Here is a 19211-nt window from a genome sequence, read left to right as displayed (position 1 = left end):
TGCATATTACATCCCTGGGTTTATTTTCATCTGATCCTCTTGGACCCATAATTCTGTGTACCCTATCAATTATCATATCAGTTTTTGATAGATCTTGTATTATATCCATAAAATTTTTTTGAACTACTTCCAAGAGTTTTTCTGAGGGCACACTTTCCTTTAGCCCTCTTATTCTTATGTTACATCTTCTACTCCTATTTTCTTGCTCGTCCATAATGTTAACCAGATGTTTTAAATCTGTTTCCTGTTCTTGCATTTTTTTCTTTACTTGAACCAGATCCTTTTCCAGACTTTCCGTCTTCATATTCACATTTTCTAATTTTTCTTTTGTCTCTAGAGTAATTGCCTTTATCTCTTGAATCTCTGTTTTGTACACATTCTCCAATCTTTGGATATAGTGATCCATATCTGTCCTTGTGGGTAAAGAGGTTATATATGATTTAATATCCCACCGTTCCTTCTCCATCTCCTTTTTTTCTTCCACTTCTATATCCAAAATATCTATTGGGGAGCTATTTCTTGGCTGTGTTATCATTTCTTCTCCTGACATTCCTGAAACCCCTGAGACCAAAGATGATTCTACAGAGTTCATTACCTCCTGGGATGACTGTGTTGTATGTATAATCTGCGATGTTTGAGGTTGCAATTGCTGGAAAAATTCTTTAATATCAGTAGTTTGAACTTGGGCCTCAGAGTTAGAATTTGTTTTGCTTTTACTGTCCTTTTTCTCCTTTTTATTCCCACCAGATCCAACTAATTTATTTCCCTTTTTAGGCGCCATATTTATAATTTTTCTTTTTTCTTTTATTATGTATATATATTTTTATTTTTATTTTGTTTGTTTATTTAATTATTTTCTTTCCCCTTTCCTTTATTTATTCTTTAATCGTAATCATATGCAATATTTCTTAGCTTTTCAGATCCTCTCGTAAATATATAAGATTGAGCACAACCATTTTTTATTACACTATAGTCACTTTAAGAGAGATGTAATATATAACAGTCTTTTCAGTACTTTTTAATGCCCCTCTCTCTCCTTTCCTTCCATTCACTGATCATTCACTGATCACTTTTTTAGCATGTACATAAATTCCATGAGTCAGTGGAAAAAAAAAGGGGAAGGAGAAAAAAAAAAAAAGACAAGTCACTTCTTCACCTTTACTATTGCAGGAATTTTTCTTATGCTGGGCATCTGGGCATAGGTACAGATATAAACAGTTTTTAGTTTTAATTGTACTCACGAATCTTCTTTCTCTATTACTCCAATGCGCTTTATAGTTTAATTGTGAATTGTAGATTATATGCGTCTTCACTGGAATTCCTTTCAGTCCTTTCAGTCCTTTGCCACAGTGAGCCTGTTCTCTATTCCATGCCTTATCATTCGTTCTCGTCCCTTTCCGGAGATTTCCGGAGCCTTCCGAGCGTATCTCAGAGAAATCCGAAGTGTCCCGAAGTGTCCCGAGGGGTCCTGATGGGATCCTGATGCGTTCTTCCCCCCTCGTCTCTCGTTATCTTCCGAACGCTTTCCGGAGCCTCCCGGGGGTTAACTAACCCTCTCGAGCGTTCTCGGAGTAAAACGAAGGGATCCGAATGGCCCCAATGCTCCTCACCTTCAGTCGCAAGACCGCCTGTCTTCTCTCCACTCACCGCCGCTGTCAGGAGCTGCCAGAGTTAACGTAGTAAGGTAGTGAGTTTCCCCCTATCGAGTCGGTCTCCTTAGACAGAGACGGGCCGATGCTTGGACTCACTCCACGCTTCCTCCTCCGGCTATCTCTCCATTACTTCAGCGTAGTCACCATACTCCACAGCGAGATACAGCACGGTCAGCCACCTCCTTCAACTCTTCCACGGTATGTAGATGAAAGTAAAGCATTAAGCATTAAACATGCTCCTGTTCAGCATAGTAAGCCTGCTCATCAATAGCAAAGCGGTGATAAAGCATATCCCAGCATATCTCAGCACTTCTCAGGTGTGTATCAGCATGCTTGCTTGCCGACCTCACGGAGCACACCTAATCAGCAGCTCCACCCCCCTCCATCAGGTGTCGACGTTAATTTACTAAAATTGGAGAGTACAAAATCTGGCGCAGCTCTAGATAAAAACCAATCAGCTTCCACTTTTTTTTTCAAAGCTTAATTAAACAAGCTGAAGTTTGAAGCTGATTGGCTACCATGCACAGCTACCCCAGATTTTGCACTCTACAGTTTTACTAAATCAACCCCAATGCTTTCCCAGGCTGATATATGTGCCCTGAAGGGTGACTCATGTTCTACTAGGAGAGAAGAATGATATTGGTTCTTGGAACCTGTACCTGAACAACAGCTTGGGTACATGTATACGAAATGCATACATTCATTAATGGACATTACTTACCCCAAGTATCTGACTGAACAGCAGAGCATACAAGGGAGTTAGTGTGCCATTGATGGCAGCACCTACAGAGCCCAACGCAAGGTAGGGCCATTCCGGGGCATTGTACTTCAATATCCTCAAAACAGATTTATTTTCTTTCTTCTTCTTACTTTTACCCTGGTAAAAACAAGTTTGCAAATGATCAGTAAACTCAGTGTCACTCTGCCTTTGTGACCATGCTAGAACATTAAAGCAAAAATGTAATATATTGCAGCTTACCAATTCTTAGTGGTTATAATATATTTTTATTTTTTTTAGTTTTTTTTTCCTTTATTTCAGCTGGTGATCCATCCTGTAAAATGTAGGGGACCTAGGTTGAACGGTAAATAGTGCTATGCTGCCCCCGGTCTCACCTTCTTTTTCTTGGATAGAGGCCCCATATACCTATCTTTGGATCCACCATCTTTGATCCGTTTCTCCTGGCCTTAGGCCAGCTCACGATATCCTTGGTCAGAGGCCCATTATTTAAATAAAAGAATGTCAACTCTTAGCCCTTGTACACACGGTCGGAGATTCCGACGGAATGTGTCCGATCGGAGCGTTTTGTCGGATATTCCGACTGTGTGTGGTCTGCATTGGACTGTTTCTGTCGGAATATCCGTCGGACCAAATTTTCCAGCTTGCCGGAAATATTTTCTGACAAAATGCTCCGATCGGACATACTCCGATCATGTGTAGAGAATTCCGATCGGACAAAGTACCACGCATGCTCAGATCAAATTCCTACACCAAAGCTATTGGCTACTAGCCTGAACGTAGTCCCGTCGTAACGAAATAACGTCATCACGTTCTGAGCGATCGGATTTTCCGACAACTTCGTTCGACCGTGTGTATACAACAGTTTCGGACAAAATTCGTCTGACAAATCCGACGTATTTGGTTGTCAGAATCTCCGACCGTGTGTACAAGGGCTTAGATGTGTTTCAACACTTTACTGCAACTCTTCTCACATATGTACCATACCTCCAACACAGCATTACATCTTCACAGAATCGCTGGCAGCGCAGAACATTAGCACATTTTAAAGTGGCATCTTGACAGTGTTTTCACATCATTGCAGAAAACTATTCATTAGGTTAGCCATCTTCCCATGTTTCCATAATGAGCCACTCACTGAACCCCAATAAGCTGAACTACATCTAACATTTTATAAGCAGTTAAAGCAAGTTTCCTTTTGTGATAAAGGCTTTACATAAATGAATAGAGACCCCTGTCAGTACTAAATGGTTTATCTCAACCCTATAACTGCTACGTTGTGTGGACAGCCTGATCTGTTAAAGTCTGCTAAAAAAAGAAAACAAATGCAGCCATCACATCTAATTTCTAAATCCCGCCAGCAAAAGTCCGATGAGAGCCTTTGGATGGAAAATGCGATCGTGTGTATGCTCAATCTGACTTTTGCTGGCGGAATTTCAGCCAGCAAAAGATTGAGAGCATATTCTCAATTTTTTAGTCTGAAAAAGTTCTGATCAGAAATTCCGATCGTCTGTACAAATTCCAACGCGCAAAATTCTGAAACAATTCCACGCATGCTCAGAAGCATTGAACTTAATTTTCTCAGCTTGTCGTAGTGTTGTACATTACCATGTTCTTGACGGTTGAAAGTTCAGCGAACTTTTGTGTGACCGTGTGTATGCAAGCCAAGCTTGAGCGGAATTCAGTCAGAAAAACCATCCAAGTTTTTTCCAATGGAAAATCCGCTCGTGTGTACTGGGCATAAGAATTGGTGAGATGCAATTTAATAAATGTTTGTTTTGGGATTTAATTTAATTTGTCAATGTGACTCCATCATTTATTAGTGTTGGGAGTCAAAGTCTGTATCAGCTTTGGATCATTCAGTCTTTTTAAATCAGACTGTTTTTAAAATAGTCAATACAAATGACCTCTAATCTACTTAAGCCTAATAAACATGGGCCAAATAGTGGAGTCGGTCTGACAGAAGCAGGCCATCGAAAGGGCTTGACCGAAAAAGGTCTGCTGATTGGCTCCCGGTCAGTGCTCTCAGCACTGACACTGTTGTTAAGTGCACCAGCACTCTTTAAGGGCCTCAACAATAGCCAGAAGAACATTTCAAAAGACTGTCCCTCCTGTATTAATTATTCTGCAAGTCCCCTTTGTTCTCCATCCTCCCTTTCCTGTGGACAGTGGTCTAGGACTAGAATTATCACCATGGCCACTGTTTATGCTGATCTGGGTGCCAAATGTAATCGTATGCTTAGTCCTTACTGTTAATTACTTCGTATGATAAATTGTGTTATTACCATTGTTAATCCATTTTATTCTTGCCTAGTTACCAAACATATTGGATGACAATACATTATGTTTTGTTTACTACCTGGTTTGGTGCCTGCTTTCTTTGGTATAGTGTCACTACTTGGTACTATTACCGTCAACCATTTCCTTTAATATTGTATGTCTGTACAATAAACCTGGTGTGTTAGAGTTTTTTTGGAAAAGATTGAGGCATAGAACAGGGAACCTATCCGAATCAGTGGCTCCTATGGGGTAGCACTATAGACCTTTGTTTAGTGATGACAGCTGAGATTGCCTAAAAGGAGACCTATTTTATGTTCTGCAAGGTGTAAGTGCTCAGGGTCCCAAAGGACTTATCAGTTCACCTAGCAATCATTTGATCACATCAGGGACAAGAAAAAATACAGCAGTACTATTAGGAATGACTCATACTATGTTCATACCTTTTTCAAAATGTTTGCATTGTCTTGTAGCTCCATCTCCTCAATTTCATTGGATAGTAAATTGGAAGGTCCACTTACAGTACCAGACAATGAATCAGGAAACAAATTCGAAAGCTGTGATTTTGTACGAAGTCGTAGGGTGTTCCTATAGAATATTTTATATTGCTGGGATAAGTGAAACTTTAAAACTTTAGACAATTCTTGTTGCAAATATTATTTGCATTAAATCACATGGTCAGATATCTAGTCATACAGCCTTATTCATGGATGTTTGAACAGTTGTAGATAATAATACTGGCTACAACCGATTGTAAAGTATGAGAAATATCTACCAAATACCAACTTTCTAAATCTAACTACACAACAGACTACAACCTGAGAATATAAATAGAATGCAGTACATTCAATATTAAAGACACCATTGTTTATGTAATTCTTTGGGAACCCCTGACAATGTTAATTTACTCCAATCTGTGGCTGATATATGAATATAGAGTCTATATCATGGGCTACAGGACATTTATTTGGTTAATAAGTTTTGGTTAACTTTTTCATAAATGCCAGATCCTGCAACTTGGCCCTCTGTACCGCTGATGTGGTGTCCAGGGCCATGTCCTGGGATCACAGCATTGGCCTTATTGTACTTACAGCACATTTAAGCCTAGTGCACACGGGTTGAATGTTTGGCGGCATCTGTTCAAATGGCCGGCATCTGTTGAAGGCTCATGATCAAAAAAGAGCTGCCGACCGACTCACATTCAGCGCTCTTAGCCAATGGCTGAGAGCACTGACCGGAGTGTTTCGTCGGGGGGGGGGGGGGAGTCCCCCTGTCAGAACACAATAGCACAGCAGGAGATATTGCTGTACTAACATTGGATTGTTAGTACATCGACTACGACCTGAGCTGTAAAGTTTTTTTTCGTTCAGCCTGCTGGGTTGAATCCAATTAATCTAGCGGTGTGTACTAGGCTTAACTCAAAAAGGCATTGACTGCAGGGATCAGGGCTGCAAGTGGATGGTTTACACATATTTAGGGGGGGGGGGGGGGTGGGTCTAGGTAGAAAAACTCAAAGTAGGCATAATGGGCAGTACTTGCATATTTAGAGGCATGGTCTGGATGGGAACAACCCATATAGTGGTTGTGATTTGAGCACTCCCACCAAGAAGGTGTGCAAGTGGAATTCAGACTGTGGGCTGGGTTAACAGCACTCCATTAGGGGTGCCGCCCCCCTAATTCATGCGCCCGTCCCCTAATCTACTTGCAGGGTGCCGGACACATGGATTTCAATTAGGGTTGTCCTGGTACCACTTTTTTATGACGAGTACAAGTACTGATATTTATTTTCAAGTACTCGCCGATACAGTAGGGGTGGAAAGTATTTAGACCCCCTTATATTTTTCACTCTTTGTTATATTGCAGCCATTTGCTAAAATCATTTAAGTTCATTTTTTTCCTCATTAATGTACACAGCACCCCATATTGACAGAAATACACAGAATTGTTGGCATTTTTGCAGATTTATTAAACAAGCAAAACTGAAATTATCACATGTTCCTAAATATTCAGGCCCTTTGCTGTGACACTCATATTTAACTCAGGTACTGTCCATTTCTTCTGATCATCCTTGAGATGGTTCTACACCTTCATTTGAGTCCAGCTGTGTTTGATTGGACTTGATTAGGAAAGCCACACACCTGTCTATATAAGACCTTAGAGCTCACAGTGCAAATCAGAGCAAATGAGAATCATGAGGTCAAAGGAACTGCCTGAAGAGCTCAGAGACAGAATTGTGGCAAGGAACAGATCTGGCCAAGGTTACAAAAAATTCTGCAGCACTTAAGGTTCCTAAGAGCAGAGTGGCCTCCATAATCCTTAAATGGAAGACGTTTGGGACGACCAGAACCCTTCCTAGAGCTGGCCATGCGGCCAAACTGAGCTATCGGGGGAGAAGAGCCTTGGTGAGAGAGGTAAAGAAGAACCCAAAGATTACTGTGGTTGAGTTCCAGAGATGCAGTCAGAGGATGGGAGAAAGTTGTAGAAAGTCCCCTCCACCAGTCAGGGTTTTATGGCAGTGTCCCCCGACGGAAGCCCCTCCTCAGTGCAAGGCACATGAAAGCCCAGATGGAGTTTGCTAAAAAATACCCAAAGGACTCCAAGATGGTGAGAAATAAGATTCCTGGTCTGCTGAGGCCAAGATAGAACTGTTTGGCCTTAATTCTAAGCAGTATGTGTGGAGAAAATCAGACACTGCTCATCACCTGTCCAATACAGTCCCAACAGTGAAGCATGGTGGTGGTAGCTGTGGGGGTGTTTTTCAGCTGCAGGGACAGGACGACTGGTTGCAATCGGGGAAAAGATGAATGCAGCCAAGTACAGGGATATCCTTGATGAAAACCTTCCCCAGAGTGCTCAGGACCTCAGACTGGGCCAAATGTTTACCTTTCAACAAGACAATGACCCTAAGCACACAGCTAAAATAGTGAAGGAGTGGCTTCACAACAACTCTGTGACTGTTCTTGAATGGCCAAGCCAGAGCTCTGACTTAAACCCAATTGAACATCTAGTATCGGTATCGGTCCTGATACCGAGTATATACAGGAGTACTTGTGCAAATGCTCCTTGTGCAAATGCTCCCAATGACTAATCTGTTTCTGAGTGTCCAGGTATCAATCAGTGCGGCGGCATGGAAGTTATAATCACGATCTCCCTGTGTGGCTTTCAGTGAAGCAGCTAAAAGCCGCAGAGGGCAGAGGAGGAGAAGCACACAGGGAGATTGATGAATCGAATATAACTTCCTCCGCCGCCGCAGTGATTGTTCCTGAGTGTCCCCTGTATCCTTCTCTGGCTCCCCTCTGTGTTTCTCTGCCCCCCCTCTTCCTCTTCCGCTCCCCTTCTGTTCGCTCCTCCGCCCCCCCTCCTCCTCCGTGTGCTTCTCCAGCCCACCCCCTGCCCTCTTTCGGTTTGCCCCCTCCCCCATGTGTGCTCCTCTGGACACCCCCCCATGTCCTCCTCCAGTCCACTCCCCCTCCGTGGGCTCTTCGGTCAAGTAATAAATAAATATTCTCAAGTAAAATTTTAAAAATAATAAAAAAATATAAAAAAACACTGACACTGAAGGGAGGAGACACCGAGGAAGTGAAAAAGGACCTAGATGGGGTAAGTACAGGGTTTGTCAATCGACCGAGCGATGAGGGGAGATTTTGACAGAAGGACCGACCGAGCGGGGTTGAGGTGGGGGGTTAGACTGCCCAACCAACCAAATGGAGCAGAAGTCGCCACATCTAAAAGGGGTTTAATGCTATTAAATCTTATTTTATCTCAAAAATCTATCAGTAATTTAAAGTTTAGAAATGTGTTGTTGTTTTTTTATTTGTTTTCCTAATACTGCATATTGTACCAACAAAGAATATATTTTGGTAACTGATCTATTCAAACTTTATATAACAAATAATACTAATAAGGTAATCCAAAGGATGTAAGATTCTTTGACCACCCTTTGATTCATGTGAGCTCTCAGCGGTAATTTTAATTGTGCAGGTTAGAGAACCTGTCCCAAACGCTATTTTTCAAATGGGGTGACAACAGATGGAGTGTATCTTATCTGGATTCTTATTTGATAAAATATGTCTCTAATCCTAAATATAATCATTTAAAAAGTGTACTTTCACTGCAACTGCTTCCATCAGCTGGTTCTCAGACAGGCATTTTGTTTCGTCATGACCATTTTCTAATAGAGTGGTAATGTCTGAGAGATCCAGAAGACAGATGCCTGAGCTGATTTTCCATATCACGCAGGAGGTAATAGAGTGTTTTATGACTGCTAACAGATGCAGATTTTGGAATTTATGTCCTCTGTTCATTATCTGAACAAATATCATCCGGCTGCTGGAGTGATTGCACTCCATAATTGGTGCAGTTATTAGCATGATTTATTTATTCTTATTCTATTCTGTTGTATAAGTGGAAGATTTTCCCTAAAACTTGGGGCTAATTGCGCACTGTTGCAATGCACTACCAGATGTGTGTTAATGTGCGTTATATCATTTATTATTGTGCACTGTCTTAGGTCAGACTATTCATTTGAAATGACACACACTTCAACTTTTATTGTATGTGTCAGTGGCGGTTGATGGTCAAAAATTTTTTTTGGGGGGGGGGCAAACAAACTGAAAAATCCCTGAAAAAAGAACCCATCAAACGCAGCCACAGTGCCATCAATCACAGCCACTGCGCCATCAAACGCAGCCACCGTGCCATCAAACGTAGCCACCGTGCCATCAAATGCAGCCACCGTGCCATCAATCGCAGCCACTGTGCCATCAAACGCAGCCACCGTGCCATCAAAAGCAGCCACCGTGCCATCAAATGCAGCCACCGTGCCATCAAATGCAGCCACCGTGCCATCAAATGCAGCCACCGTGCCATCAAACGCAGCCACTGTGTCATCAAACGCAGCCACTTTTGTTATCACGTGTGTGTTTGTATTGGTCCAGCAGTGCACTAACACCTGTGCAGCCATTGTGCTACCGCTGGGTGTTTGGTGTGCTCCTGTACCTTTAAGGAGGGGTGGGCTCCCCTTCAGTCCACCTGCTCTTATTTATCCATCAGAATGCATGTGCCTCCACTGTGGGGACACTTATATTTTAGTGTTAGGATCACAGATACCAGGGTGCCGTGATGTGGCTCTGTGGTTCACGCATGCGTTCGCAAATGCGTGCGGACTAAACCCCTGTTTTTAACTCATACTGTTAGACAGGTCAATTTGGTTGTCTGCGAGCTGGTGGTAAGTAGGCTTTGTTTTTTTCCAGGGCATTCCCCAGACTTTGTTGGTACCTGAAGTGGCAAGTGCATGTCTAGCCGCTAGCTGTCCAGCGCACGACGATATACGTCAGCACAATAGCACGGCTGCGCAAATGGGCATACCTGTACGTCCCCTTTAAATCCAGGGCTAGTGGGCGCACACATGCCACGTGAGCGTACCCGTGGGTCCCGTGGACTCGATGTCTGCCGGTGGCCCGCGATCGTGACACGGAGAGGCAGAACGGGGAGATTTCTATGTCAACAAGGCATTTCCCTTTTCTGCCTTGCAACATGTCAGGGAGCTACTGGGAACAGTGATCTCTTTCATGTTCTAGTGAACCCACCCCCCCCCCCCCCCCGCGGGAACACAGTGAGGGAACACAATTAACCCCTTGATTGCCCCCTAGTGTTTGACTCCTTCCCTGCCAGTGACATTTATACAGTAATCAGTGCATTTGTATAGCTCGGATTGCCGTATAAATGTCACTGGTCCCAAAATAATGTCAAAAGTGTCTGATGTGTCTGCCGAATTGTCGCAGTCATGATAAAAATTGCAGATTTCCACCATTACTAATAAAAAAAAAAATCATAATAAAAATTGCATAATTCTAACCCTTTTTTTGTAGACGCTATAATTTTTGCGCAAAAGAATCAATAGACGCTTATTGCAATTTTATTTTACCAAAAATATGTAGAAGAATATATATTGGCCTAAACTGAGGAAGACATTTATTTTTTTGGGGATATTTATTATAGCAAAAAGTAAAAAATATTGCATTTTTTTTCTAAATTGTCGCTCTTTTTTTGCTTATAGCGCAAAAAATAAAAACCTCAGAGGTGATCAAATACCAACAAAAGAAAACTCTATTTGTGGGAAAAAAGAACGTCAATTTTGTTTTGGTGCAACGTCGCACGACCGCGCAATTGTCAGTTAAAGCGTCGCAGTGCCGTATGGCAAAAAAGGCTCTGGTCAGGAAGGGGGTACATTTTCTCGGGGCTGAAGTGGCTGGGCAAGGCTTGTTTTTAGTGTTTGACAAGCAATGTTTATGGTATTCACGATCAGATTTTATTGTAATTTACAAATATAGCTAAGTCATTTATTAGGATCAATGACAGTGACTGATGTTAATGGATTTAAAGAACAATGAAAATGTAATTTCCAGCATTAAACTCCTTGCTTGATACAGAATGTTTCCAGCATATAACAAGAACAGATGTTTAGCATTACAGGAATGCATTTGATTTGCAGCAATTTAACATAATCTGAAAAGGACAAATCAATACAGGATACATAAGATGTGTAGGTCAGCTGTATTCAAGGCTCACTGTTGTATTAAATTAACATTGAACAATGCCTTTGGAATATTTGTATGCCATGATATTGCACTAAACTGTCCTTGTACAGCGAGAGAATTATTGTTAGGAAATATTGCAGTGAATAGAATAGAATGCGTAGTGTTATTGTATTCATTTTCTCCTAAATTATGTATATGGTGCAATATAATTTAAAATTTGGTTTCATTTCACAGTCAAGTACCATTGAAATGTTGAAATGTAAAGTTTTTATATTTATTACTAGCCAGGAGATGGAGCTATAGGGTTTTTTGTACATGTTTGCCTGGGCAATTGGAATTGTTTTGCTTTAAAAAGAGCTCAATAGCTGAAGCTCAGGTTGCACACACAGCTGAAAAACATAGAAGAATGGTCGATCCGCCCTCTACACTTTCTGTCCACTATGTAGAACTCAATACAGAGTTTTATTAAGACACAGACAATATAAAAAGGAAGCCGCTAGCACTCTTTTTTTATTTTTTTTAATATATACAAAATACAGTGTTTTGGGTTTCAGATATTGAATATTTGTAAAAAAAATAAAAAAATAAAAAATTGAAAAAAAAAAGGTATACCTGATTTTGCAGTTTCCAGCTTTAGTAAATAAACCCCACTGTGGGGTATGCCTGTGCAGTGGTTAACGAGTAATTCGGTTAATGAGCGTTTTGAAAGATGAGCAACTTTTTTATTTTAATTCTGACTTGGTTTGCGAGTGTTGTCTTGCAAAACTAGCAGAATTCAAGGTAATGGGATGTGCAGTACCACATTTGGCCAGAGGTGCAGGGGCGTCAGTGAATGGTTTGGAACCGATCAGAGCCATTCAGAAATACTCAGAACCACTCGGGAATACTCGGAACCACTTGGGAATACTCAGTTCGAGTGTTTCCGAGCCTTTCTGAGTTCAGCCGAGCTGTCCCTGAGTATCTCCGGCGCTCCCACCTCTGGCCACATGCGGCATTGCATGCAATTGAAGTCAATGCGGAACAAATTATCTCCGTTTCTATTGACTTCTATGAGGAAACTCGCTTTGATATGCGAGTGCTTTGGATTACAAGCATTCTCCATCCAGCTTCCCTGTCCCTGCTGAAGAAAAGCAACCCCACAACATGATTATGTCACCACCATGTTTCACAGTGGAGATGGTGTTCAGGGTGATGTGCAGTGTTATGCCGCGTACACACAATTGGACTATTCGGCGGACTTAGTCCGGCGGACAATCCGCCGGACTTTCCAGCTGAGGTCCGCCGGACTTTCTGGACGAGCTCACTTACCCACACACAACCACACACGAACTGACTTTTTCGGCGGACTAGGTCTGGCGGACAATCTGCTGGACTTTTTGCAGAGGTCCACCAGACTTTCCAAATGAACGGACTAGCCCACACACCCACCACACTCGCTTCTGCTCACATATTGAAGCACAGGTGATTTACTAACCCTCAAATGAGAATTTGCCTAAAATTCTGATTCACATTCACCCTCTGCTTGTGCTGTTCATACATGTTATAGCCAATGTTTCTCTGCAGAGCAAATACCAGCAAATCTAGGCAGGTGAAAATTCTTAGATTAACCTGCCTCTTCAAAATATGCCGTACCTCCAGGGCTCTGCCTGCAGAATAACAGGATTCAGAAGCATTAAAAAGCACAAATTATTTGTACAAACCTGAAACTAGATTTATAGCTTCCTCTACTGAATGTCCTGGTTCTTTCAATATCAGGATTTTCATCTGTAACTTTTTCTGGAAATGAAAATAGGAATTGAACAGTATTCTAAATTGATATAAGTAAACTGCATATATCAGTTAATACTTAACCACTAGGGGGCAACCCAGTCACAAGACATGCTCCCCACTCTGCCTAAACAGAGCTTCACTAATAAAACATGCAATATATAATACAAAATGTTATAGAAAAATATTACCTGAAAGTGATTGCAAACGATTACCTTGTAAAACAACACATTAAAAAATAAAAGGAAAAACATTTTTTTTTTAAATATTTTCAAAAAAACTCACATTATAAATAACTTTTTTCCCTATTTTATAAATGATCACGTTCCCTCTGTTCTCAGCTGCATAAGAGCTGGGAGGAGAGAAAGCACACTAAGATTCCTGTTGAATGGCTATGCAGACGGGGTGTGTACGGCAATGTCTGATAATTGGAGGAGAGCACACTGAGATTCCAATATAGCTAGAGAACTGACCATGGCATGTTCTCATGACTAGTGTGGTCAGTTATTAAAAGGAAAGCAGAGGGACTGGCAGGAACACAGGGGATTTCACACAAAGGAAGCAATACAAGAGAACAGGAGTCTTTTTTCATGCAAGTACATAACACAGCAGGCACATATCAGGAATATGAAAGGTTAAGTTTACATATTATTTAACCACTTCAGTCCCCCGGAAGGATTTACCCCCTTTCTGACTAAGCCCTTTTTTTGCAATACGGCACTGCATTGCTTTAACTGACAATTGCGCGGTCGTGCTACATTATACCCAAACAAAACTTTTTCCCATAAATAGAGCTTTCTTTTGGTTGTATTTGATCACCTCTGCGGTTTTTATTTTTTGCACTATAAACAGAAAAAGAGTGACAATTTTGAAAAGAAAAGCAATATTTTTTACTTTTTGCTATAATAAATATCCCCAAAAATATAAAAAAATAAATTCTTCCACAGTTTAGGCCAATATGTGTTCTTCTACATATTTTTGGTTTGTGCAAGTTATAGTGTCTACAAAATAGGGGATAGATTTACAGAATTTTTATTAATAATTTTTTTATTAGTAATGGCAGAGATCTGCGATTTCTATTGTGACTATGACATTGCAGCAGACAGATCGGACACTTGACACTATTTTGGTACCACTGACATTTATACAGTGATTATTGCTATAAAAATGCACAGATTACTGTGTAAATGTCACGGGCAGGGAAGGGGTTAAACGCTAGGGGGCGATCAAGGGGTTAATTGTGTTCCCTCAGCATGTTCTAACTGTGGGGGGATGGGCTCACTAGAACAAGACAGAGATCACTGCTTCCGATCGCTGGCAGCATTGGATCCCTGTCATGTTGCTAGGCAGAACAGGGAAATGCCTTGTTTACATAGACACCACCCCGTTCTGCCTCTCCATGCCACGATAACAGGCCACCCGGTACACATCAAGTCCGCGGGACCCGCGAGCATGCTCCCGAGGCGCGCAGCGTGCGTGCGCCGCTAGCCACAGATGATGCAGCGACATATGGGTATGTTGTTTTGCGCACCTGTGCCACTTTGCCGACGTATATAGGCGTGAGCCGGTCGGCATATGGTTAAAGCAGATCTGCATGAAAATAACCGGTCCTCTCTATTGAAAGTACCCCAAAGTCAAATCACCTGCATAAGACAATTAAATAATAAAGCTTACCCTGGCCTGGGTTCCATCTCTTCTGGGAAACATCACTGCAATAGTCTGGACTACATTATTGGAGGATGCCAGGCACCCAGCTATCCCAGAAGGCAGCAGTGAAGCACAGTGATGTCATCTGCACCTCGGCAAAATGTCAGAAGCAAGGGCCGGAGTAAGTATTTTTTATGTATTTATTTATTTTACAACAGCTTTATTTTTAAGTTGGCTTTGCAGGTGATTTGACATTGAGGGGTGGGGGCCTTTCAGTAAACCTTTTTAACATTCATTTAAACAAATACACAAAAAGACAATTACATAAAAACAAATAAATACCATTTTATATTATATAATTTAAAAATATTGCACAAAAAGCATCAAAACATGATTGGTTGTTCAAAGTGAATACCTGACAACTCTGACATTTACCCAAAAAAGATTTTTCTTTACTAGGAGAATTTGCTGTTGGATTTCTGGGGGCTGCTGAACAACATCAACCCTAAAGGCCCCTTTCACACCGAGGCGGTTTTCAGACGCTACAGCGCTAAAAATAGCACCTGTGTAGCGCCTGAAAAAAAACGGCCCCTTTCACTCCAGTGTGAAAGCCGGAGGGCTTTCACCCTGGAGCGGTGCGCTGGCACGACGGTGAAAAAAGTCCTGCTAGCCACATCTTTGGAGCGGTGTATTCACGGCTCCCAAACCACTCCTACCCATTGAAATCAATGGGGCAGCGCGGCTATACTGCCGGCAAAGAGCCGCTGTAGCGGTGCTTTGCGGGCGATTTTAACCCTTTTTCGGCCGCTATCAGGGACTAAAACCACCCCGCTAGCGGCCACATACCGCCGCTAAAACGATGGTAAAGCGCTGCTCCCAGTGTGAAAGGGGCCTAAGTACTCAGCAGCATCAATAAGTAGCATTGCTCCAGGAAGAATGACACAGTTTAGGCACATATATATCAAAATGGACTATCTGGCAGCTATAATTTACAAAGTAGGACTGATTAGTCTGTTTTTTGGTTTGCAGTCTGTAATTTTCACAAATTTCTAATTATAGGGAATATAACATTACCTGGAATGGTATTTTGGCTCTGCATTGTGACAAGAGTAAAGTAAACTCCCTTCTTTTTCAACAGTTCATCATGGGTTCCCATCTCTACTGCTCTGCCACCATCAAATCCCACTATTATATCAGCAGTCCGAACTGTAGACAGGCGATGAGCAATAGAAATTGTAGTTCTTCCACTGCGTACCTATAGCAGAAAAGAAAATATATTACTCTTGACAGTGGAGTTATTTCTGAAAACTTTAGGGCAAGTACTGAAGTGGTCCTTACAGTATATGTAAAGGTAAAACTTTTTTTTTTAGTTTAGGATAAAGCAGGGAGGCTTAGACCTTATATAATAAAAGTTACTAGGTCCAACGGTCTTCCCAACGGACTTTCGGCAGAGTTACAACGGACTTTCCGAATTAACGGACTTGGCCACACACAAGCACACCAAAGTCCGACGGATTGGACCATGATGACATACAACTGGACTAGAATAAGGAAGTTCATAGCCAGTAGCCAATAGCTGCCCTAGCGTCGGTTTTCGTCAGTCGGACTAGCATATAGACAAACGGATTTTTCGTCCGGACTCGAGTCCGACAGAAAGATTTGAAACATGTTTTAAATCTAAAGTCTGTCTGATTTTTAGACAGCAAAGGTCCGATGAATCCCACACACGATCAAATTGTCTGGCGTATTCGTTCTGTCGGACCTAGTCCATCGAAAAGTCCGGTCATGTGTACGTGGCATAAGAGATCAAAATTATAAAAACAAAAGTGCCCATAGAGTAAAACAGTTCATTTTGTTCTCCAAAGAAAAGAAACAGTGATTGCAAGCAAGGTCTCCTGATAGTGTCCAAATTAGGTGAACAGGTCGCTGGTGGAATGCTTTACAGGCTCCTGCAACAAAAAAATAATAAATGCACATGTTTTTACCTGTTTTTATTTATTTTGGGTAAAATTGAACTTATTCTTTAAAGCACATCACGGTGAATGCACCAAAGCACTGTTAAGCCTCATACTCACGAAAGGGCGTCGGCCATGAACTTGTTAAGCATACACACGGCAGGACTTTTTCAGCCAACTTTCACCAAATCACATGGTTTTTCTGCACTTTACCGCCACCTTTGGTCAACTTCTGTATTGTTGTCTGATCTTTTGCATTGGTTCTGAGCGTGCGTGTTTGTACTTTGTACAAAAGTCCTATGGTTTTATGTACACACGACCAGACTTTGCTCCATCGGACTTTTGTTGCCGGAAAGTTTGTCTGTTCACACAGCCAACAAAAGTCTGATGAAAACTGAAAAAGTTTGTCCGATGGAGCGTACACACGGTCAGATGTTGCCTTAAAACAGCTAATTTGCATGTTTGTTGTCAAAAAGTCCTATTGAGTGTATGGGCCTGTAGGCACACATTTAACCTTGTGATGTTAACCCCTTCCTAGCCAGTTTCATTAGTACACAGTGTATAGTATTACATACCTCCCAACGTTTTGAGAGAGGAATGAGGGACACCTATCAGCAAAAGTATGCAGTCATAGGACACATCCCCTGCCATGCCCCCTTAAAGGAGAAGTGTACAAAAAAACAAGATTTGTTAAACCAAAAAAAGCTTTTTCTTACCACTAATATTCCTTTATATTGGTTTTTGGAATTTACAAATGCAGCCATTTGGAAATCAGATGACAGGTTTAGTGCTGGGAAACACTTTTTGATAGATAAAAAGTGCATGTTATATACATCTATATAGATCGGATCAAAATGAGGGACAAATGAGGAGGAATGAGGGACAGAGGGACATTGCTCCAAATCAGGAACAGTCCCTCGAAATCAGGGACAGTTGGGAGCTATGGTATTATCACTGATCTCTGTATTGGTGTCACTGGTGATGTCAGTGTCAGTTCCCAGCCAGTGTCATTAGTACAGTGACAGTGTATAGTATTACCACTGATCACTGTCACTGGTTAGTGTCACTGGTTCCCACAAAATTTCAGTTAGTGCCAGACTGCCTGCTATGCTATCAACGTCGTGCTATAAGTCGTTGATTGCTGACTTAGATGTTCCATGCATCCATGCACAGGCATTCCAATTAATTCTATCGGGATACAGGAGCTGCACGGACACAGCCAGTGCTCCCAATTTGACACCCAGTAAGTGCGGGTCTGTGTTCAGGGTCTGCTTTATCTGCATTCTGGGGCCCACACTTGCAACTGCATGGGTGGCAGCTGTATATGTGCATCTGCTGCATCACAGTAGACATCAATGGGACTGCCTGCCTCCATGAAAAACCTGCTCATTCCCTGCAGATAAAAACTGACCTTTAGCTTAGGTTCACAATGACTGCGGAAAACACAAATCTATTCCAAGGAAAGATAAGCATAGAAAAAGATGGCACATACAGAGCCACAGAGATATAGTATCTGAATAAATGCAAATATCTAAAAAAATTGAAAATGTATTAAATGTTTGATAAAAATATCCAAATAAACAGACGCATCAAATCATTACAACCTCCACCATTCACCATCTAATGACAACGTTGTCGATAGACAAACAAATACAGACCAACAAACAAATAAGGGAAGGTCTTCACTGCACGTGTACCATGGTATAAAATAAATGTGCAATGTGGCAGCAAACACCGTGGGGCCAGGCAGTCCTTATAGGAGAGTATTGTGGAGGGGCAAGAGCCCACACATCCCAAGACCAAAAAATGAAATCAAAAGGATCCGAAAATCTAAAATCAAAAGCTCAGAATCTGCAGTCTATGGTTATTGGGGACATATGGCAGGAAAGGTAAGGAATGTAAACTAGTAAAGTTTCACCTCATAAACACTGATCTTTGCAGAGATCCGGAATGCAAATAAAAAAAAACTGACATCATGACAATCAAGCATAAAGTCAAGATAAATAGAGCACAATCAGCAATAGGTATACAAATGTTGTAGTGTACTTTACCCAGATAAAAGATTAGATGCTCTGAAGATGATAGACATTACCATAGTTTGCTGTGTTCGGTTATCTGTTATCCGCAGGGATGAAGGTAACAATGGTGTCCAATGGACTGGCTATCAGTACAGTTGAGCAAGGGATCACCATATTTTCCTACCATTTCCTATTGAGCTCGTCACTGCATATGCCGTATCAGGAGTCCCGACACCCAGGCTGGGCAGTAACTCTGTAACCACTTCAGAGATGGTAGGCTTACGGATAGCCGCTGGATGTGGTGATCCAAAGTGCTGCTGTCTCACACCTACATGGCCAAAGTCGTCCATGCTGATGATCCCCGGCGATGGTGGAAGGTGCGCGGAGTGTCAGACATTCAGAGGAGAGGGAGTGACGTCAACGCGTTTCACAGGGAAACCCCCGCTTCTTCAGGACACACTGACTGCCCACACTGACCTCGCACAATTTCATTCCCACATGTCACTTCAGGGGTCATTTCAGAGACATCTGTGCAGGCTTCTGCACAGATGTCAAAGGATATCACATCCTGAAATCACCAAAAGTAGTACGAAAACTACTTTTGGGAGTGGTGCCGCAAA

General features: G+C 41.8%; 1 protein-coding gene across 2 annotated transcripts in view; it reads right to left on the bottom strand.

Moving 5' to 3' along the window:
- Positions 1-19211, bottom strand: part of LOC143923950 (bile salt export pump-like) — a 165414-nt gene that overhangs the window by 70733 nt on the left and 75470 nt on the right. For both annotated transcript variants that reach the window (XM_077447898.1, XM_077447899.1), the window contains exons 16-19: positions 15693-15873; positions 12905-12980; positions 5109-5253; positions 2374-2529 (exon numbers count right to left, since the gene is read on the bottom strand). In XM_077447898.1, the coding sequence (XP_077304024.1) occupies positions 2374-2529; positions 5109-5253; positions 12905-12980; positions 15693-15873 (558 nt within the window). The remainder of the gene's footprint in view (positions 1-2373; positions 2530-5108; positions 5254-12904; positions 12981-15692; positions 15874-19211) is intronic.

Source organism: Lithobates pipiens, unplaced genomic scaffold (genome assembly GCF_037356315.1).
Source record: "Lithobates pipiens isolate NorthernLeopardFrog02 unplaced genomic scaffold, aLitPip1_a1.2 Scaffold_22, whole genome shotgun sequence".
NCBI lineage: Eukaryota > Metazoa > Chordata > Amphibia > Anura > Ranidae > Lithobates > Lithobates pipiens.
Note: the sequence above shows the minus strand (reverse complement) of the source record. Positions and strands in the feature narration are given on the sequence as shown.